This window comes from Hippoglossus hippoglossus, chromosome 17 (assembly GCF_009819705.1).
Source record: "Hippoglossus hippoglossus isolate fHipHip1 chromosome 17, fHipHip1.pri, whole genome shotgun sequence".
In the NCBI taxonomy this organism is placed as follows: Eukaryota; Metazoa; Chordata; class Actinopteri; order Pleuronectiformes; family Pleuronectidae; genus Hippoglossus; species Hippoglossus hippoglossus.
The window spans coordinates 81,968-105,893 of NC_047167.1; the positions used below are offsets into that span (position 1 = coordinate 81,968).

Consider the following 23,926-nt stretch of genomic DNA (forward strand, 5'->3'; position numbering starts at 1 on the left):
GGTGGCCTGCGATGCGAAATCAAGCTACGCTTGGAAGATGCAAGTGTACACCGGAAAGCCGAGCGGCGGACGCCCAGAACGGAACCAGGGGTTGCGGGTAGTGCTCGATGTAACGGAGGGACTGCACGGACTGCTCACTTGTCTATTGCGCTACGTGTGCGTCCTAATATGGGGTGGGCTATGTGAGGGGGCCAACAGCCGGGGGAAGCAGGGACAACACAAGGGTTAAATAGATATAAATTAAGTTTTTTACTTTTTATATTTGATAAATTCATTATTATATTAATCGAAAAAATAATCGTTAGAATAATCACAAAAAAAATAAATCGAGAGGTGCAGCCCTAGTTGATATATTTTACAATGAGCTCAAGTGTTGGACCAACCACCCAAGGTCATTTTCTCATATGAATTCTAGACAATGTCCACACATCTGGGGCCTCATTTATACGTACGTAGGATTCATACTAAAACTGTACGTGCGCAAATTGCATATGCAAAAAAAGATTTAGATTTATAAAACTGGCGCACGCACACCTCAAGGCAATGTTCCCTTTATTAATCACAGTCCGCCTGAAGACGTACCTATGTGAATCTGCCTCAAAGTCTGCACGCCCACATTTAACCATAAATGGTCAATGCAAAGCACATCATGAATATTAAATTCTAATGCTGACCAATGGTTTTCTATGGTGAATCATGACATCAAGCTATGAGAAGAAGAAGTGAAACTGTCTGACACTGACATCAAGGTGGTTTTTTTGGAGTTGGAGGTGAAGAAAGACAGGTTGTTTGGTGGCCACAGCAGTGGCATAAATACATAAAAAAATGTATTAAAAGAGGCTCTACATTGAAAGGTAAATATTATACAGTGTAAATCATACCACACACATATTGGCTAATAAACCAGAGTGGTGAGTACTTGTGTTTGTACTCGGATGGTTCATCACCAGACAACAACCATCTCAGTTCACACAACAGTTAAACTGGAAATTACACCGTCCTTCTAAAGGCAGGGTTTGTTTAATGTAATCTCTGACTGATTTGGAAATTTTTCTTCTCATATACAGCTCCTCTAGGTAATGTCTACAAAAGTTCTGGGTTGCAGTGCAATGGTGAAAGCATTACAATATTGTCAATCACTTCTTCGATTCTTTTCTCCATTACCATCCTAAGAAACCCCTGCTCCTGAAGAGGCTCAAATGCCTAATTTGCATTCCAGTTTTTATTTGTGTGTGTATAGCACCAAGTAATATTTAACATGTAAACCGTAACCTGTAACATGTCCCCCTACTATAACAGAACCAACGGCATCGATGCCGTTTGTTCCCTTTGTTATTTTAATGAGTTACGTGCTTAACATTTTAGATAGATGGAGGCTCTGGTAAAATTCAATGTCAATATAACATGAGAGATACAAGGAAGAACATATTGTGCTTGTCACACTGTTCTGTATCATTTCATGAGCTAACAGCCCAGTGGAACAGAGAGGCCTGTAATTACATGATCAAAAATAAGGTCTCTGATAACGGATTTTAAGAATTTTCTAAGACTGTATGAAGCCTAAAATTCTTGTCATACTCTGGCTGTATTTTCACAAAGACACATTAATTAACATTCACATTCAGACCAAGTGAAACATATATCTCCCTCTAAGGGCACGGTCAGACATACACAAATGTGTGAGTGAGGAGGCAATTAAAACATTCACTTCCCGTGGTGCAGCAAATCCGCAGCATGGCTTGGCTTGAGTTCAACTTTGGTGAACTTTGACCAGCGACCTCTGTGTATGAAACATGCTTTATAAATAACATATACACTCACCGGCCACTTTATTAGGCACACCTGTTCAATTGCTTGTTAACACAAATTGCTAATCAGCCAATCACATGGCAACAACTCAATGCATTTAGGCATCTAGACGTGGTGAAGACGACTTGCTGAAGTTCAAATCGAGCATCAGAATGGGGAAGAAAGGGGATTTAAGTGACTTTGAATGTGGCATGGTTGTTGGTGCCAGACGGGCTGGTCTGAGTATTTCAAAAACTGCTGATCTACTGGGATTTTCACACACAACCATCTCTAGGGTTTACAGAGAATGGTCCGAAAAAGAGAAAATATCCAGTGAGCGGCAGTTGTGTGGACGAAAATGCCTTGTTGATGTCAGAGGTCAGAGGAGAATGGGCAGAGTGGTTCGAGATGATAGAAAGTCAACAGTCACTCAAATAACCACTCGTTACAACCAAGGTATGCAGAATACCATCTCTGAATGCACAACACGTCGAACCTTGAAGCAGATGGGCTACAGCAGCAGAAGACCACAGAACAGGAAACTGAGGCTACAATTCGCACAGGCTCACCAAAATTGGACAATAGAAGATTGGAAAAACGTTGCCTGGTCTGATGAGTCTTGATTTCAGCTGCGACATTCAGATGGTAGGGTCAGAATTTGGTGTAAACAACATGAAAGCATGGATCCATCCTGCCTTGTATCAACGGTTCAGGCTGGTGGTGGTGGTGTAATGGTGTGGGGGACACACTTTGGGCCCCTTAGTACCAATTGAGCATTGTTTAAACGCCACGCCTTGTTGAATCTATGCTACGTAGAATTAAAGCAGTTCTGAAGGCAAAAGGGGGTCCAACCCGGTACTAGCAAGGTGTACCTAATAAAGTGGCCGGTGAGTTTACTTGCCTTGCTATTAGGGCTGTACCGTAGATTATTTTCTTATCGATTAATCTAACGATTCTTTTTTAGATTAATCTAGCGATAATCTTTTCGATGTATAACGATTCTTTTTTAAAACTCGATTAATATAATAATGAGTTTATCAAAAAATAAAAACTTACTTACTGCGAATTTGCCTTTTACAGTCCCATACAAAATCTCTCCAAAATAAAATTAGTGCAAGAGGTTGTTCCATTCAAGCAAAAGGAATATAGCAATCTACATTATGCTGTCCAACAGCAAAATAAATGAAAACCATAGTAAAATTCAAGCAACTTTCTGGAGGAATATCAAAACACTGTAAATTCTAGTTTAGCAGTCGATCAAAAAAATGTATCTTGAAGTAGCCTAGTTGTTGTATCAATGTCTGTATAAAGTCAAAAACTGACAAAATAACAAATAAAATAATAAAAAAGAGCTTTTGAAAAAGGCATCTTAAAATAAAGGTCTGACTTTTCCCATTTCACTCGTTCTGCCAGTCGACGTATTTACCTAATCCATGATGCAACGTCGTCGCCCCTGCCCTACTTGCTATTGCCTTCACATTTGTGAATGTGTGACAGACACAAACAAATACTGTTCATTTTAATCTTATATTCATTTCAGTAATCATTTAAATCAAGGTCTGTATGTAAAATCATTTAAGGTACGATAGCAGCGGTTTGACAAATCTAAGCCAAATAAATGCCATCTGCCTACACCCTCTGGTAGTGTAAGTCATTTCCCACAGTATCATGTATTAAATTACATAATATTTTACTTATTAAAATGTTCTAAATAAAATGCTCAAGTCAATAGACCCAGGACAACACGCACACACATACAGTATGTAATACCTTCGATAGATGGTGCCTGGTCTTGAGCAGCATACAGCATCTCTTTGAAAGCCTGCAAGAGGAAGAAATTAAACAATTACATTGATTGCATAATCTTTTTGAATCAGGTCTTATAATTAATACATTAGTGGGATATTTTATATTGTCAAATACAGACAGAGAGAGAGAGAGAGAGAGAGAGAGAGAGGGAGAGAGGGAGAGGGAGAGGCACGTTCACGTGAAGCAGCCGGTCAGTGAGTTTGTTGAGGAACAGTGGAGACAAACATCCACAGCTGCTCAATGATCAGAAGGCAAACCCTGCCATTTATATTCGACTCCAAACGAGGTCATTTACACTGTATTTTAAGCCTAAATGTGCGCCGATGTCTTACGACGAGGTGCATTCAGGGACCGTCGTAAATGCTAACGTCCACTTGCTTAGCCACTTCCTGGGGACTTTGATGATCATGTATCGCAAAAATATAGCAATATTTGTTTTAGGCCACATCGCCCAGCCCTAGTCTGCACATGTGGTGACATTTCAAGAACATCAACACAACAAATCACTCAGCATGACAGCTTTGTGCCAGATATACATTTTTAAAAGATTTTTTTTAAATCAATGTTATGAAGCATCTTGATTTGTCAGGTGAGATGAGCTCAATGAACACCTGTACATCCGCATAGTCATACTATCTAATCAGCCAATCATGTGGCAGCAGTGCAATGAATACAATTCTCCAGATACAGGTCAGGAGCTGATCTCCTGGGATTTTCACAGACCACAGTCTCTACCGAACTAAGAGGGCCCGTACAGTACACAGTGCACTGGTTGAGCTAATAGTAGATTTTTACGGAGAAGCTAAAATGAAAGCTGTCTGTCTGTAGTCTAGGGGCTCTGATGTAGTGTGAGCAATTTTGTGTCAATTGGACAATGTAACAACAACTTAATTATCACACTGATCAGTAGGTGGCGCTATGACCCTGAACTAATATTAATATATGGAGCTGTTCAGGTCAGGATTGTGATCATAGGTCAGTAGTTTGGAGCCGGTTGGATAGTGCAGAGTAGATTTACAAAGTACTTCCTGTTTCATGGCGAATCAGTAGGTCGCGCTATGACACTGAGGAAATATTGACACAGAGCTGTTCAGGCTTGGTCTCTGATCATGAGACAGCAGTTTGGCGGTGATAGGACAATGCACACTGGAGTTATGACAACATCGTCTCCTTTGGCGAAGGATGAACCTTCGCCGCACCTCAATGTTTACACGGTTTGAGGAAATGTCACAATTCTGACCATGGTCCAATGACTTGACTGAGCTCTTTTGAGCTGTATATTGTAAAGCAGCCAGGAGCAGTTCATCAAAGTATAAAACATGTCACTTCCTTTAGCCAGCAGGTGGCGCTGTGATTTTAAGTCATGATTTCTGTGTAGATGTCATCAGGCCGGGACTCTTGTCTTACATGTCTAGTTTGGACTCGATTGGACCATGTATGTCCGAGATACAGAACCTCGTGTTTTGATGGCGTGTAATCAAACTTTGACGCCACGCCACGGTCACACTGTGTGACGAAAAATCGATCTTTGAGTTAGTTTTTATCTCCGTCTTGTTGTGATGACACTCATCTCAATTTGAAGTTGATCTGATGAAAGCCCTGGGACAAGTTCGGCAAAATAAAAATGTGAAAAATGGCCAAAATGGCCACTAAAGTCAAAATGGCGGTCTTCCTGTTTGGTCTAGCATATCTATCCAAGAGACTTATTTGTTTGTTATGAAAAGACACATGACCCTATAGATTTTTGTACATGTCGGCCAATCGTAGTGCCGGGGCTGCACTTTAGGGGGCACTAGTCAGTTATTTTGCCACACCCATTCCTTAAAACCATCTGAATGTCTGCAGGGGGGGGGCTGTTGTTACACAAATGTAGTTTGAGGGAGGTTGAACCTCCAACACCGAAAGTTATAGTAATTTCGTGTGTCACGGCGAGTTGATGAACTTTGACGCCACGTCACTATTATGGCGTTTGACGAAAAGTCACAGTAATCTTATGCCTTCATTATCAATGTCTTGAGACCCATTTGATACAGTTTGACATGGCTGCGGGCAGTGGGTGAGGAGGAATACCTCCAAGTGTAAGACGTTCCAAAAACAAGACATTTCCTGTTGCCACCAGGGGGCGCTGTGATTTTAAGTCATGATTTCTGTGTAGATGTCATCAGGCCGGACTCTTGTCTTACATGTCTAGTTTGTAATCGATTGGACCATGTATGTCCAAGATACAGAACCTCGTGTTTTGATGGCGTGTAATCAAACTTTGACGCCACGCCACGGTCACACCGTGTGACGAAAAATCGATCTTTGCGTTATTTTTTATCTCCATCTTGTTGTGATGAATTTCTCAATTTGAAGTTGATCAGATGAAAGCCCTGGGACAAGTTCGTCAAAGTAAAAATGTGGAATATGGCCAAAATGGCCACTAAATGCAAAATGGCGGGCTTCCTGTTGCGTTTTTCATAATGCCCCTTTTTTGTTTGTCTGGTCATGATACACCTGGGCTACGATTTTTGTGAAGATCGGTCAAAGGGAAACCTAGGGGCTGCGTTCCAGGGGGCGCTGTTGAGCCATTTTGCCACGCCCATTTCAACTCCAGAATAGTAAAATATCCGTAGGTCTTGAATTTCCGGCAAAGTTTCATGATCTTTTGAGCATGTCTAAGCCCTGAAAAAGTCCCCCAAAGGGAAATAATAATAAAAATCCTTACAATTTCAATAGGGCCTCCCACCGTTCGGTGCTTGGGCCTAATTACTGAATGGATTTCCATGGAATTATCGGAAGGGGTGGGACATAGACCAAGAAGGAATCCATTTAACTTTAGTGCAAACCCAAATAAAGCGGCAGAAGCAAGATTTTTTTTCACTTTCTTTGCAGTGTTTCCCACAGAATTAATTATTGCATGTTGGGAGCGGGGTGCACATGCACAAACAAACAAATCCAGTGACCAGGTATATCGTTTTTTCCCCCAAATCTTAAAGCTACTACAAGGAACTTTTCATTTCATTGATTTTGGCACCTCTGTGAACAAATGCGAAAGTGTTTCCACTGTCACCTGTCGGAAAAACCTTTGTCCAGACAGCATGTGCATTTGTTTTGTAATTAGTGAAGACACATGTAGTGATTTCAGGACACACACCAAGAAAACACTAGCAGTAATGACAATCTTCCAACAATATTAGAACTGATTTAACATGACCATTGAGCATTAAATACATTTATACAAGTACGAGAAACCCATACTTCCCCTGTCCTCTTATTGTGGGAAAATGGAACATCCGACCTGAGACAATACCAAGTCACTCAATTTATAGGGGCTTAAAGTTGGCTGGTTTATCAAACCAAACCATTAAACACAGCTGTTTGCAGGATGCATTAGAGGTGTGCATCTTCACTAGCCTCACGATTCGATTACGATTCAGCAGTCAAAGATTCAATTGAAAACGATGCACTTCAATGTATCACATCCTCAATTTTCTATATTACTGCACATGGCTGCTTCATCAATTAATACAATCAGTCAGTTATTAATCGATGGTGTCGGATCATGTCTCCAGATCGTTCTGGTCACTTTAACCCAGATGTCCTGACTGTGCGGGTCACGTTACGTCTCGTTTTGTGTGAAGCAGTGGAATGTGTGTGCACAGTGTGTTTCATGAACTCTACAGTGAATCAAACAATCACAAAGTAAACGTCAGTCCTGTATGTGTCCTAATAACTTGTGACCAGTGATGGTGTTTATTGTTAAGTGAGCGCAGGTCAGAGGGGGAGTGAGGAGGAAGCAGACTCTGACAGAGACTCTGACACAGGACGACCAGACCTTTAATGAGCGTCTGTCCTGAAGCAGTGGGGTTATAATTATTCAGCGGGAGGACATCGCTAAAACAATGAACGTAGCAGTAAACATTAATCGATTATGTTCCGTCTCTGCATCAATGCAGAGTCGTCCACGTCTTCATTCAGAAATTTCCACACCTCTAGGATGCATAGTGATGAGGTAATGTATCGTAATTCTCATTCTGATCTCATCCATCTTGTTTGTAGGACACATTGAGTTGGCAAGGAACAAACTCGGGAGTGCTGGTCTGTATGGCTTAGCCTTTAGCCTAGCCCTTAGACAAGCCTTTAGCCTAACATGTAGCCTGGCTTGTTTCCTCTCCCTCCGCCTAAACATAGGCTTTTCCAGCCTGACTGGCGCTAGTTAAAAAGTCCTTGTCTTTCATGGTCTTTCAGTTTGAGAGCAGGGTCTATTGATGTCACCTTCAGATTTTGTTATGCTTTCATTTAAAACCCTGTGGTCACTCTCAAATAGCCCCTGCTTGTGCTTAGATTTGCTCTGCTTGTATTCAAACTGTGCGCTTGGAAACATATGTTGTTCTTTCCTTTGCTCCAGCTCTTCTCTCCTCGCCTTTACACTGCTTTAGTGTGTTCAGTGTGCGTGTGAAACGTATGCTCTCAGATTTCTCCTCTGCTCTTGGGTATTTTATGCAATTCTGTCAAAATTCTCCAACCAATAGAATGCCAGCTCTAGTGTTGACTAATGATATTCCCACCCTCGTTTTAAGATGATTATTATGATGCATTTGTCTGTGATGCTCTCACTCTGCGCTCTGTTAATGCAGTGACACGGTCTCCTTCATGCTCTCTGTTAATGAGTCTGCAGTGTATACTGCAGCTTGTCTCTGCTGTAGAGAGGACAACAGTCATTCAGTCTCAGTGAGTGCTGGTAAGACAAGAGGACAGAGACAGCCTTTTTCATCCGCTCTCGATCAAGGGTTAGATAGAAGAGTGGTGAGTTAGTGTTGCAGAATGCCAACAGAGCACAAGACCACAATGGCCTCACTGTGTGCCACCCTGCTTGCCAGCCAGTTAAAGAACAGCTCAGTGGGACACACTGGATTCTGCAGCCAACAACAGAGCAAGTCAAGGTCATGTTTTTGCCTACACAGTCAGTTTATACTCACCGTTTTACCACAGCAATGTAAACAACAAAACAACACCACACACAGGGTAAGCAACAGCAAATATCACGTATAAATCAAAGAGATGGCAGTACGATGTCTCCCATCCTTCAGTGTGTCTGCCTCACTAAAGAAACATTTAGATCCCATTAGGTGATTTAACCCTCTCCTCATAAATATAAGAGTAAAGGACTTTCTTCATGTTGTCACTGCAACTAACAGGTGACAGGAAGGCCTGTTCCACCAAGGCAGTTACAGGGCCAGTTCAGACCCAGTGCCTAATCTGGAACAAGTTCTTTGTGTTTTGACAGCGAAAGAACTGGCTCTTGGCCAGAAAAACTGGTTCGAGAGTGGCACCAACTCATTGCTGGTCTAGAAGCAAGTACTGCCTACTTCAGAGGGCGGGATTATCGTGATCAACAAGAACAACCACAACTTTGTTGTGACCACTTGGCATCGGATCTCACACTACTCTGTGTGCAAAACAGGACATTTGCGTTGGTGAAGCGCAAAATATGATGTTTTTACCCAGTCTGAGTTTACACATGTATCAGATGGCATAGTGTGTTTGCGTGTGTGTGCTTCTCAGCACAGAGTCGGGGGGGGCAAATAAAAGAATAAATGTGCAGCTATGAAGAAAGATTTGACTAATTTAAGAAAAACATAGATCATTATTCGTTGATTAGTGTTGATATTGCGGCGTTCATTTCAAACAAATCAACGTTTAAACTGTAGCATCCCAGAGACGTCAGCTGAGTCATTGCATGCGAGAGAGAGTGAGCGAACATTAAATAAATGAATGGATATACATAATTTAAGTTCATTCATAAAGCTAAGGCGTTGAGACGTCGACAGTCACATATATGGTGACGTAATGGCTTTAAGGCGGCACATGGAAAAGCAATTTTCTAGAGCCATGTCTTACCTAAACGCACAGAAAAAGCTGCAAATGCAATCAATGTACCACAGTGCTGTGTACTTATGATAAATTCTTTGTGTTTTAATTGAGTGACAATAAAACCAGAGCTACAATCTGAGAAGAGAACTCAGGATCAATACAAAACAGTTTGTCAGTGTAAACTGAGATAAAGCACTCAGCAGGTGGAGGGGACAGAGAGGATAGGAGGGAGTCAAGTCTACTGCTGTGAGCCCCATGTACTTCAGCTAGCATTCCCATCAGCTCCACAGCCTTCACTATACAAACAGTTTCCTTTCACTCAAACACAATATATGCACAAGCCGAGTAGAAGCTATCTCCCAAGTCAGGCCTCCTGTTTTTTACTTAGATCATTTTTCCACTTGGGATCAACGTTTCAACATGCTGTGTGGGAAACAGAAAACCAGTCAGACAAAGTGTACCTTAAGATTCACATAACTGCCATTATTTCCAGGGAATATTATGAATACCTTAATTTTTATTGTCCTCATGATTTGCCATGAGAGAGGCAGAATAAAATCTATCACACACAAACTCATCAGTTACCTTAAAAAGGTAATCATTCAATAAGCACTACTATAATTTTAAGAGCGAGAATGGGGATGGTGTGTCTACTTCTTATGAAAACTTATTGAGACCACTGAGTCTTCAGTCAATCTACAACCCCAAATCAGAAAAAGTTGGCACGGTATGTTACATTTAAAATTAAACTGAGAACAGTGATTTATAAATGATCTTTGACCTGTATTACAATAAAAACAATACAAAAGCACATTATATGATGTTTAACCTCATGAATTTTGATTCTTGCAACATACAGTATTTAAAAAAAAGTTGGGACTGGCGGGCCCTGTAATAAACCCAGCTGAAGCCGTCATTCCCTACAGATACAGGAAGCAGTACAGCTGCTCGCTATCAGTAAATAACGGCACATATATTGACAAGTGATTCAAATGTAATATAGTTCCAAGTGAGCTAATTAGGTCATTTTTTATATTAAATAATTTTCATTGAAATCTCAGTCAAGATTATAGTCACAAATTGATATGTTCAATCAAGTCCGGGGGAGACACCAGGAAGCCATGCATAGCACCACTAAGTCCACTTATAGTGTTAATATGGGATCTTTTCATACATTGGACAGTGAGAAGTTAGCGGTTTTACGGTTTTTAGCATCTCTGTCAGTATTTTACTGCTCCTCTCTGTGTCTATGATTCACGCTGTGTGCTGCGACAACCGCGTCAAAACAAACCGAGCGCGACACCATCTCCTCCAGCTCTACATACTTTTACTTAATTTATAGTCTGTTGTTTTTACCCAGACTGAATTTACACGTGTCCGATCACACTGTCTGTCTGTCTGAGAGAGAGAGAGAGAGAGAGAGAGAGAGAGAGAGAGAGAGAGAGAGAGAGAGAGAGAGAGCTGTGGAGTCAGTGTGTGTGCGCTGTTACTTTTCCCTCAGGTTCTGGGATCATAAATAAGATTCACAATTCTTTATATAATCAACTGCTCATAGTGATGAATTTAACTCGGGACAAACATGATCACTAGAAGTTTCCACAATACAATTTAGTCTGGACGTGGTGGAGCGAGATCTAATCCCTGTTTTCAAATTCTCTTTTCTCTCTATTCTCTTCTTATTCTCTTCTTCCGACAATGATTGACTACGGAAAAACCTGTCAATGATGTGAATATCTTTAATTTATCTTTTAGGGCAGCAGGGCTCCATCTGATTTGACAAATATATTGACATGCAGAGCGTGAATGCGTGGTGCATGTAACCCAATGTCTCGCAGTTTTTGCAGTCTTTTGCGATACGTCTATCGTGCACATTGATATTGCGATTCCGCACGATATATTACCACCCATATATCGTGCAGACCTAGTTTATTGCCATTTACCCATTTACACAACATTCATACAGTGCATCTATCGGCAGCACTTTTTCGATGAGGGGCAATCCGGTGTTCAGTATCTTGCCCAAGCACACTTCGGCATGCAGATAGGCAAAAGACTGGGATCAAACTGCTGATCCTCTGGTTAGAGGACAACCACTCTACCCCCTCAACCACGTCTGTCCGATCCTAAAGTTTAGACAACGTAGAGCCACATGGAACAGTTTCGCTTATTATGATGCTGATATATGCTGACTGCTCACTGCTTTTTTCCACCAAACTGCTATCCTCAGCAGCAAGCTCACAAAGACACTGCAACACAACAAGCTTTCTGTCACTTCTCCTGACGCCCACAGGGTGTGTGTGAGTAGGCTGGCTCAGCATGTGCTAAGGCACAAGTTTCCAAAACAAAACACACGCAGCCCTGCGGGAAGCAGGGCAGCTCTGCTTATCCTCACAGATTACCCTACTTCTCTCCTTTTCCTCTTCACTCTCTCATTCTCGAACTCTCTCACTTACCTCGCTATCTTGCTGTCCTTGTAAACTCAGTCGAGAGCATTTTCTCTCCTCTGTCACACACACGATCCAGATACACAACCTGTGGTGATTACCAGGCAAATTTTGCATCACTAACACTGACCAAAAATCTGCAGGACTGATGGTATCTTCCCCATCTCTCTTTGTTTACTCTTTGATTGCTTTCCAATGTATTCTTCAATTCTTCAATTGCTCATTTCATAATTTTTAGCCCTTTTCCTCCCTTTGACCTTGACTATCTCTATCCCTGCTCACTCTCTCCTCTTTCTTACAACTTTTCCTAATCTCCATTATACATTCCTTTCCCCCTCTCTTATCCTGATCATTGCATGCTTCGCCAGAGTGCTTGTGTGTGGGACACCGTTGCTCACTGTAGTTGATGCTGGATGCTGGGTTGAGGCTATGATGCCAAAGAAGTTTCAACCGGTTTCTAAATGCAAGGGCTTCACTTGCTGTTTTCATCAGCACTGAGTATGTTTTATGGGTGCGGTCAATAAAGACACAAAGGATTACAATTGGTAAATGGGAAATGGTTTGTATTTATATAGCGCTTTTCTAGTCTTGATGACCACTCAAAGCTCTTTACAGTACAGTTTTACATTCACACACACATTCATACAGTGCATCTATTAGCAGCACTTTGTTGTTCTATGAGGGGGAATTCGGGGTTCAGCATCTTGCCCAAGGACACTTCGGCATGCAGATTGGGAAGACTGGGGATCGAACTGCCGACCTTCAGGTTGGAGGACGACCACTCTACCCCTCAGCCACAGCCGCGCAATTGTGTGTAGATAATTATCTTAAGCAAGTGTCTGCACTTGTGACCTGAATGAAGATCAGATCACATTTCATGACCAATTAATGCACAAAATTAGCTCATCCAAAGGGTTCACATCCTTATTTTACACTAACTGCATTATGACCACGCCTGTCTAATAAGCTGTTAGTCCTCAACATGACACCAAAACAGCTCAGAACTGTGAGGAAGGACTCTACAAGACCTCTAAAGATGACATGTGATATCTGGCACCAAGACGTTAGCAGCAGATCCTTTAAAGGGGACATAGCATGCAAATTCCACTTTGTTAGTGCTTCTACACGTTAATGTGGGTATCTGGCATGTCTACCAACCCAAAAACTCTGGAAAAAAAACACTCGCGCGTTTTGTTATGGTTCCTCTAAGTCAGAAACGTAATGCTTGAGTGACTCGAATGAGCTTCCTGTGTATTTTGTCGTAACAATACACTGGAAGTCTCCCTACATGGCCTTGGCCCAACCCCCACCTCATCCTCCCCCGCCCCCCCACACTCGTTACGCCGGGTTTACACCGGACACAGCGAGGCTGCGCAGCGCCGTTCCCAAGCGCGCAGCCGCCTGGCTGTTCACACAGGACGCGCATTTCTCCGCTGGTCAGCCCGCGATTCACTCACATGTGGCATTTGTCTGGATCTTTGGGACTGGGAGGCTGCAGCAGTTGCTCGGGCGCGACCGCTCGCTCTCCCATGCGTGAGCTGGAATTTGTGTCAACGCCACACAGCCAGCAGTGTGGAAGACTTCCGCAGTGTTCAGCACTACTGTAACACTGGCACAAACACACAGAGCCCCCACACTCGTCACGCCGGGTTTACACCGGACGCAGCGAGGCTGCGAGGCAGCGCAGCGCCGTTCTCAAGCGCGCAGCCGCCTGGCTGTTCACACAGGACGTGCATTTCTCCGCGCTGGTCAGCCCCATAGACTGTATATATAAGGTCAGCCCGCGATTCTGCTTTCTCCGCTTGTTGTTGTACCCGTTGAATGTCGGGGTTCGGGGGTAAATGATGGTCTTCATAGCCCCCCCCACCCCCACCCCTCTCTTTCTCTCTCTGTCTGCTTGTGTGCTTGTAGTGGATGGGCAGAGGGGGACATTTAATTATGTGATTGGGAAAATTAAAACTCCAGGACAACAGAAGGGGAATACAAAGTATGGATGCATATTTGATAATTTATATCATAAAAAATATGTAATTTATATCGTTTAAAATCATGGGGGGAGAGGGGGGAGGGGGGAGCTGGCTCATTAGCATTTAAAGGAACAGGCACTCAAAACAGGTCACTCTGTGGAGGGCTGTTTTAGACAGGGTAAAAAGGGTGCTGTTTTAAATGATCCTTGTGGTATTTTGACCAAAGTATGTTACAGACATTTCATTAAGACCCCAAGGAACCATATCAACTTGTGGTAAAATGGGCATACAATGTCCCCTTTAAGTCCGGTATGTTGTGTGTTGGATCTGCCATGGACCAGGCTTGTTTCAGCACAACCCTGTCTTCAGTCAGTGTTTTGTGCCTCTTACCACTGTCTGTAAGTACTCACCACTGCTGACCAGGAAAAGCCACAAGCCTTGTTGTTTTATGAAGTCCCTGTTACAAAGCCTGGAGGGAAGGTTGCTCCTTGCCTCCTTGCCTCCTTGTTCCGTATAACATAAATGAACAAAGAATATCACAGAGCAAGTCTATGTGATAGTGAGACTTGGTATGGGGGAACGGGGCACCAACAATGTTTGTGTGCTTTTACTACTGTTCTACTTACTTTGAGCTGAATAAGGGCATTCTCTTGAAATATCTAACTGCAGTAGAAGTTAACAAAGCAAAAAGAAGGAAACAACACATGGTTTGTCTTACATAAGACTTGGCTGAGAGGAGACAGGTATGGGAAAAGACATCTATCCATGACATGTGTGTTGGCATGCATGAATAGTGACAATGTTCAAGTATGGACCCCAACCCTCTAATACCAATCAAGTGGTAGCTGATGTCATCACTCAGTCTGGTCTCTCACATCCCTTTGATCTTTTTACCAACTTCTTCTCTTCTCTCTCTTTTTCTCAATCTCTAAAGATATTTATTTTCATTGTCCAACTGTTTCCCCTTGGTCCAAGAAATAAGTTCAATTAAGAGTTCATACAGGGATTATGGCAATAAAACCTGAAGAAATGTCAGATTCTTTCTTTTAATCCCTCTCCACAGCTATTCCCAACTCCCCTGTATGGACCAAGCCCATCTTTCTACCTGCACGGTTATCTCTGTGAGTTATCTCTAGTGTCCACATCTCTGCAACTAAATTCTCCTTCAATTTTCTCTCGCTTTCTCTATGTACTCTCTCTGACCCCCTTTTCTTTTCAACTCCTCCTCCATTGTCCTTTATTGTTCGCTTTTTCTTACAAATCATGTAAGCCCAGCAGAATCAGCAGCTTCCTTTCATGACTATATTCTGCAGAAGGCAGCAACACCAAGGACCTGCCACAAGAGTAAAACACAAGCATGCTGACAGACACAGTCTGCATTTTATGACTAAATATAGGGCTGCTCGATTATGGACAAAATCATAATCACGATTATTTTGGACAATATTGAAATCACGATTATTCAAACGATTACTTTTGAGTTTGAAAACATGATGCATTTATTCAGTATTTCTCTCCAAAAAACACTTTGTAACTGAGAACTTTCCCCGATTTTCCTCTCATTATTAAATGTCCCCATCTGCCCCCCCACTACAAGCACACAAGCAGACAGACAGAGAGAGAAAGAGAGGGGTGGGGGATGGCTATGAGGACCATCATCATTTACCCCCGAACCCCTACATTGAACGGGTTACATACAACAACAAGCGGAGAATCGCGGGCTGACCGGCGCGGAGAAATGCGGGTCCGGTGTGAACAGCCAGGCGGCTGCGCGCTTGAGAATGGCGCGGCGCGGATAAGGAGTCGCATTATACAGTGTGGCTGAGATCGATGTCTGTCTCTGCGTTGATGTCGTGGGGGTTGTGGCGTTGTCTTTTTGTTTGTTTATTAATTTGTCGTGAGTGACTTTGTGCTTTAGTTTCAGATGGTTGAATAGATTTGTTGTGTTGCCAAGTGGCGCAGATATCACCTTGTAGCAAATCTTGCACATTGTGTGGTGCTGCTCCTCGTCGGATTCTTCGAAGTGTTCCCATACAAGAGAACTTTTTCTACCCTTTTTGTCGATCAAATGAGGCTGCCCTCCCTCTGCCATTTTCCACTCGCGCTGTTTTTTAAATACCGCCGGTCACCACACACACAACTCGCCTCCTTCACTTTACAGCTGCTTGAGAGTGAGTGCCAGTCAGCAGGGCCGCAAATAAATTGTTTCAACTCGATTATATTAGTTTGGAGATCGTTTGACCCAAAAATTGAAATCACAATCAAAATTCGATTAATTGCACAGCCCTAACTAAATATGTCACAATAGGAAGATAAGACCCTTTTCATTTGGAAGGATCCTTCAAATACATCTGAGAAATGTGGCAACATCCAGCAAACTTTGGAGGATACATCCACTGCATGCTCGGTGGCCCTGACTATCCAATGGTCCACTGCATGCTGGTCAAATGTTACTCATTGCATGTAAATATCCCATCACTATGTCATATTTATCAGCTGTCCGTGTTCTGATCAGTCACTTGTGAATTTACAGTATTATACTAATGGGACAAAACAAAAATCCACTGCCCAGTGTAAACAACAGAAGCAAAGCATTATCTCCACCTTCTGTTGTTGTAAAGTCAGAACAGTTTGTTAATCACCGGTCCCATAGTGGATGTAATACTGAAGTATTCTCCATTGCCTTAGATCAGTTTGCAGGCCATCTATTGTGCATTGAAACGTAATTCCAGTTGACTACTGGGGCAGATTATAATTTACTTTCTTCATTTGAAGTATTAAAACTCTCCCCACAAACAGCATGAACTTTGTCTCAAGACCACAGCCTGTTACTTATTTTTTTCCCCAACAAGCCATGTGTTGAAAAATTTGGTAGAATGTAAAGAACTTTAGAGGTGCAATTAAAGGTGCATTACGAAATATGAGGAGACATTTAGGTGCATCCGCTCTCAGGTCAAATAGGGATGACGAAGGAATCATGGCTATGCTAGGGCTGGGCTATATTGAAAAAAGTGTTATCATGATAATTTTTTTCATATCAGTCGATATCAATAAATATCACGATATAATTTAAATAACCAGAACATAAAAATGTTGCAAATTTGTGTACAAACATATTTTTTTTTGCAAAACAGATTTTACTTGCTCATACTATAACAATTCATATAAACCACTACAGTAAGGTGTATATAATGTACATACTCAGCATTTTTAAATTAAATTAAAAAAAAATTATTCTCTTCTATTGTCTTTTTATATTTCTTTATTCTCTTGTCTACCTCATTCGGATACATGCTTGCTGCTGTAACAACTGAATTTCGTTGGTGTGCTGATCAATAAAGTTTTATATTATCTAATCTTAATTTAAATCAGCACCACTGCACTGAGGCGCATTACCCCGCCCGTCTTTATAAAAACCTGCTTAATTCATATTAATGTTCCTGGATAAAAAGGGCGTGGCTTCTTCTGCAGCAAAGGAAGTTAAAACAGCGGTGCTTCATGATCTGCGGGAGGAACGTCTGTCTGCAGGTGTGTGTGTGTCTGTTCATCTCTGCCCCACTTCACACACGAACTGATAATCACATTGTATTTACTTATTAAGTGATGGTGTCAGATTATGACTCCGACACTAATGTCCTGTCTGTGCGTGTCACGTTACGTCTTGTGTCGCACGTTTAAACATGTGTCTCATAAACTCTTGAGCAAATTAAACAAACACAAAGTAAACGTCAGTCCTGTACGTGTCCTAATAACTTCTGATCAGTGCTGGTGTTTATTGTTAAAGTGTATAGTGAGCGCAGTTCAGAGGGGGAGTGAGGAGGAAGCAGACTTTGACAGAGACTCCGACACAGGACGACCGGACCTTTAATGACCGTCTGTCCTGAAGCAGCAGTGTTAGAATTATTCAGAGGTGGAAACCCGCTGAAACTATGAACATAGCAGAAAACATGATTATGTACAGTCACTGCATTGATGCAGACTCCACCTCTGTGCAGGAGCCCAAACATTAACACGTGTGCTGCGTGCTCCTCCACTCTGTACTGTGTGCGTGTAACTCTATACCAGCCACAAGATTGGTTCGGCGCTGCGCTATTCTCATTGGCTGTTCGTGCTGTCTGTCAATACATGGACGGGATGAGTTCTATCAACGTTATATCGACATGTCTAAAATTTCTATTGTGGAAAAGTTATATTGGGATAATTATCGATATATGTCATTTTATCACCCAGCCCTAGGCTATGGTAATGATGCAAGAAAAACTAACAATATTGGTTCAGAGCAGCAGCTGTATCATTATTGTTGTTGTATTATCAACCTTTTTGTTGAATAGATACTGCATGGGCTAGCACATGTATACTTGCACAAATGTTCCTGAATACATTTTACAGTTTGTCTAATTTTAGTTACGGTGGCTAGCAGCTAATTGTTAATATCATTAGCAAAGCTGTGATGTGCCATGTTGAGCCTCGTTGTGCCGTGCTGCGCCACCACTGACCCTATACTGGGAAAACTAGCACTAAAACAAATCATGACAGATACATCATGTGACTAGAAACTGTGTTTATTTCTTTTTAAATATAATCTTATGAAGCGCTTCAACATTTAATGAATATAAATGAGTTAGTGTCAGGAATAAGATACAACTTTTTCAGGGAGACAACTTGACATGAAAAGCTGACAAAATAAGCAGACTGGTTATATAAAGGCTGTCAGTATTTTTTTCAGAGTCCCTTTTTTGAAATGTCTGCTGACTACGCCTATGACTGCAGTTGAAAACTGAGGACTGTTGATACTCCCATATTTTTCTGTCAGCTTCTCTATTCATCACTCAACTGAAACCAGCAACCATCAGCAAACTAACTTCCCATGAACTAAGAGTACTGGCACTTAGTTTCCACCACTGCATAATGTTGACTATGTAAAGCTAAGGAACTAATTTATTAAAGTATGAAAGAATAAAACACTTCAGGTAAATGACATATGGAAGTTATATCACAAACCAGGTGCTGCTGCCTACTGAAGAGTGTAGTGGTTATCCTGCTCCTACACATTATTCACTCTTTATCTATAGTTACTTACTGCAAATGGAAAAGACATAAGACACAAACAGAGTATTAAAATAAAACAAAAATCTAAGGTTGGCTGTTTCTTTCTTTAGGCATTTAAAATATGGGTCACATAAATAAAAACAGTGATGATAATATTAAAAAAATGCATTATCAGAAGTTGACGAATGTATGATAAGGAAAATATATAATAAAGATGAATAATGTGTTGAGCACAAAAGTTGTGACTAAAATGCTTGTTTCGATGTTTTATTTATTTATTCTTTGATTAAATATTGGCAGTTTCAATTTACTAGGTGCTGTGTTAAAACACTGATGAAAATATTTTTGCAATTTGCTCATTATACAAAGGCAAAATGGTGCACATTTTTCTATGTCTCCAAGGCTTCCTGGTGGCCTTTAAAGGGATAGTCTACTCACTAAACTTCACTCATTATCTACTCACCACTATGCCAATGGAGGGGTGGGTGAAGTGTTTGAGTCCACAAAACACATCTGGAGTCTCAGAAGAATCTGATACAGTTGAAGTAACTGGTGACCGAGACTTCAGACATAGTAAAACCGAAAAAACATAACGTGCCTTCATACTGCTCATGTGCCTTTTTGGTGAACTATCCCTTTAAGGTGCCAACTATTATGGCTGAAGTCTCCTGTTTAACTAATCAATTGGTTGGTTGATATTGTAATGGAATGTATGGTGTCTTGTTCTCTTCCTGCTTACTTAAGAGTGAGAAACTGCAGGGTGCTGACATCAAGTTGATTAAGGCAGTCTCAGTGAAAGACAACTCAAACAGCTGCGAGAGAAAAAAAAAAGAGACAGAAAACAAGAAACGCAAGAGTAAGTTCACAGTAGACTGGAAGGCTTTTAGCGTATTGATGGAAAAAGCACAAAGTAGGGACAGAAAAACACAGGCAGGGACAGATAAGATCTCATCTGTGTCTCAGTGTGTCAAGATGCAGGATTCCACCCTTGACTGTGCTCCGCCAAGAAGACAACGACAGAATCAGGCTGTGGAACAGTATGGTCAGCCTGACTCTCAGCGACAACTTCAGATGGATGAGCTTTAATTCAAACCCACCATATAATCCTACTCCACTCCTTTACCCTGACACATCTGATCTTCAACGAATTTTGAATAAACAAGCAGTGGGAAAAGGACAATTAGGTGACTTTAGTCCCTCTCTTCTCAGATCCAGCAAACCCTATAAAGATGTGCAGCCTTACAACCAATTCAGCGCTGCATCACCAGTAAGATCCGAATCACACGGAATCGCACATAGGGAGCTGACACTGCCCATGATGGAAGTAGCAGGCCCTGACGGTGCACCGATGTTGGTCCAAAGACCATGGAGGATGTTAAACAGGCAATGACTCACCTCCCATCACCATCGGATGTCGATGGGGAAAGGTTTGCTGCAGAATTAATTGTGTTTTGCAGAGAATTTAGATCAACAACCTCTGAACTCGGAAGACTCTTAATGGTAAAGATGGGTTTTTACTGGGCCAAAATCTCAACGGGATATCCAGAAAATTATGTCCACTTGACAAACCCTTAGTGGGATCACAATGACAATGGTCCCTTTAGAGTGGTCATCACAGATCTTTGTCGAAAACTCAGAGACGGTAAGAATAGACGTGCAAAATTTTGGCTTGCCGACAATAGGATGGAGAAACCTCACACATCTGACTGAGGCACATGACACACAGCGGTTTGACGCGTCCAGCAAATCTGAATGATAACTGTGGAGGTGAGGGGTCTGGGAGAGCACCCTCACCTGCACCACAGAGGATCAATCAGCACAGGTGAGAGCTGTTAGCTGATTGGTCCTCACGCTTAAAAAGGCAGCATGTGAGCTGCCTCAGGAGGACTCTCCGAGACTCCAGAGACACGGCAGACAGATGACACAAGAGAACCCTCGGCGAATGGCATGAAATCAGACATTTCCACAATACTGAAGCACACATGCATCACATGGGACTCAGGCAAATTAAGCCTCATTGAAGCACATGCTGTGCACGCTGAGAAAATCATTAGAGATGGCCAGAAGACAAAAGGAGAAAGGCGCGAGAAGGATCTGCACATGGCTGCGCTGACAATGTTCCAGGGATACGCCAGAGGGCGAGGTCACGGCTGTGGCAGAGGAGGTTTCAGAGGACAATGCCAGGTTGGCCCTGATGAATGCTATCACTGTTGTAAAAAAGGACATTGGGCAAGGAAATGTTAGAAGAAAAATGTCCAGAAAGCAGATTTACTTCAGGCGGCGGCTGAGGAATAAGCAACTTTGACTACACTGACGCACATGGGAGACAAACTACACATCAGACTGGTGATTGCACAACACAAACACACACACATTTGAACTTATATTGAAAATGCAATACATCAGCTAGAAAAGAAACAGAAAGAAGAAAGTACACTACCAATAGGCACATAAGTTGAATATGATTATGATGATTATGAGGGTATGCCCACATACACACTCATGGTAAATCAAATACTTGTGACATTTCTTGTTGATTCTGGTGCAACACACTTTGTTATCAAATCAGATTTTCTTTTCTAACTCTACCAAAAATGAGCGGCGGATACGTGAATTTCGTCGGGGCGTCAGGTGAAACAGTTCTTGAAAAGTACACAACTCCATTATCGTGTACAGATGATTTTACAGGCAAATTTAGACACTTTTACTATCTGACTGCTGTCCAATCAAGCTCTTATTTAGCCATCAGCTTTTAAATTTAGCTTGAGGTTGTTCGCGGCATGTGATGACTGACAAAGACAATAAAGATCGATACTTCACTCAAAAATGTCTTTTAATAAACTTTGCTGCATATTAGGCTACTATTGATACAAAAACAATGAAAGATGAAGTTTTTGTCCATTTAAAACCAAGGACAGGCAAAGTGCTAATATAATTTTTTTAATTTAAATTCAAGTTTCCCTTTTTCCTGTGAACCAAGAACAGGCCAAGTGCTGATACTAAAAATAAATTAAAAATCAAGTATCCATTTTTTCTGTAAACAAAAGGACAGGGAAAGTAGCAGCAATAAAAACAACAAACAAAACTACAGTCTTCTTCGGACTGCATAATTGTGATTAAAAAAGACGTTTGTCAGGCAATAGTATAACATTACGCTTTTAAACTCGTTAAAAAAAGGTTTTACAAAATCTACATTCAAACCATATTTTTATAATGGATTCTAGAATCCTGTACACAGGTATTGATGGAGTTGCCAAGACAACTCAGTTTATATACTGTAGCAAGCTAGATAACAGGCTATCTTACCGAGGCGAGTCTGCATCGTCTACGTTACGATGTCAAACGTGCCTCCTCTTCAAATGCTCGTGTCCTGCTTCCATGGAAAGCAAGGTCCGCCTTACAAATATTGCAGGTTGTTTTTTTCGGGCTATGTTAAGGGTGAAGTTCTCCCATACTTTTGACTTTCTGGTACGCAATGGTGTTGCAACAGACGCTGCCATTGGTCTATATTTTGTCGCTATTGCAAATGCGCGACTTTCAGAGATAGGAAGGGAGCGAGATGGCTCACTCCTCAGCTACTTCCATCAGCACCTCCGGTAAAACGACGTTTAGTTCAGCTGCACGGCACGAAAAACATGCGCTATGACGTAACCAACGAATCATCGACTATTAAATTCGTCGGCAACTATTTTTGTCATCGATTTTTGTCGGCTATGTCGACTAATCGTTGCACCCCTAGTAAATGCGAAGCTCACAATTCTAAAACTGATCTGGTTTCACAGGGGAACGCCAGAGCAGATGCAGCTGCTAAAGCTGCAGCAAAACAGGAATTTATTAAGACTGATGTTTTCTATACAGTGACTCAGATCAACCACAAACTCCTATGGCTGATTTACAGAAACTGCAGCAGAGAGCTGATCGCACAGAGAACGATCTGTGGAAAAAGAGTGGTTATGTTTGTACAGCTGGGGTGTGGTATGGCCCAATAATAAACCATGCCTGCCGAAATATTTGTTTCCCTATTAGGCTAAGTTGACTGGAATGATGGATGCTGTTTCACAACACATGTTTACAAAGAGTTTCACAAATTACTCACAAAACTTTTGGCAGTCGTGTGTAATCTGTGCGACAAATGACACTGGAAGAGACATCCGCATACCACAAGTTGCACATCCTATTCCAGGAAAACTGTTTGATCACTTACAAATTGACTTTATTGAACTAACACCAATTGAAGGGAAAAAGTTCTGTTTAGTAATTGTTGACATGTCCTCAAAGTGGGTTGAAGTTTTCCCTACAGCTAAACAAGATTTTAATGCTGTTGCCAAAGCTCTCATCCGTGAAATAATTCCAAGATGGGGAATTCCTACAAAAATCAGCAGTGACAATGGCACACCATTTGTCAGTGCTGCTTTGAAAAAAGTTGGTGAATACTTTGGTATTGACATGAGACACTGTGCTTACCACCCAGCCAGTGGTGGTACTGTTGAGAGAGAAAACAACACCCTAAAAAACAAATTGACAAAATGTTGTGAAGAAACAGGTTTATCCTTGACAAAGGCACTACCTGTAGTTCTCATGGAAATAAGAGCGAGGGTTAGACCAAAGAATGGTCTTAGTCCATTCAAAATCCTTTTTGGTCAACCACTGAATACAGGTATTGGACTTGCCAATTACTGATCATTGTGAAGATGAAATGCTGCATTATTGTGCAAACCTTTCCTCTGTATCATCTGATATCCACAAGCAGGTGAAGGAAGCTCTTCCAACACCAGCCACAGGACCTCTTCATGACCTACCTTATGCTGAGAAAAGAAGAATTACTTATAATGACTCCTAGTGCCTGAAATACACTCAACACAATATATCAAATCGTATGACTTCTACCCGAGAGGCCTGCATTCATTGGCACTGCAGAGGCCGTATGTCCTTCCCGTTCAAGCCAACACCGAAATCAGAACCCTTATTGGCTTATTCTCCACATCAACAATACAATCATTGTTATTGTAATAA

At 41.7% G+C, this 23,926-nt stretch overlaps 1 protein-coding gene across 1 annotated transcript in view; it reads right to left on the minus strand.

Annotated features, from left to right (window-relative positions):
• LOC117777767 (xenotropic and polytropic retrovirus receptor 1 homolog) overlaps positions 1–23,926 on the minus strand; it is a 66,837-nt gene that overhangs the window by 29,126 nt on the left and 13,785 nt on the right. The window contains exon 3 of the mRNA XM_034612705.1: positions 3,559–3,610. Coding sequence (XP_034468596.1) covers positions 3,559–3,610 — 52 coding nt within the window. The remainder of the gene's footprint in view (positions 1–3,558; positions 3,611–23,926) is intronic.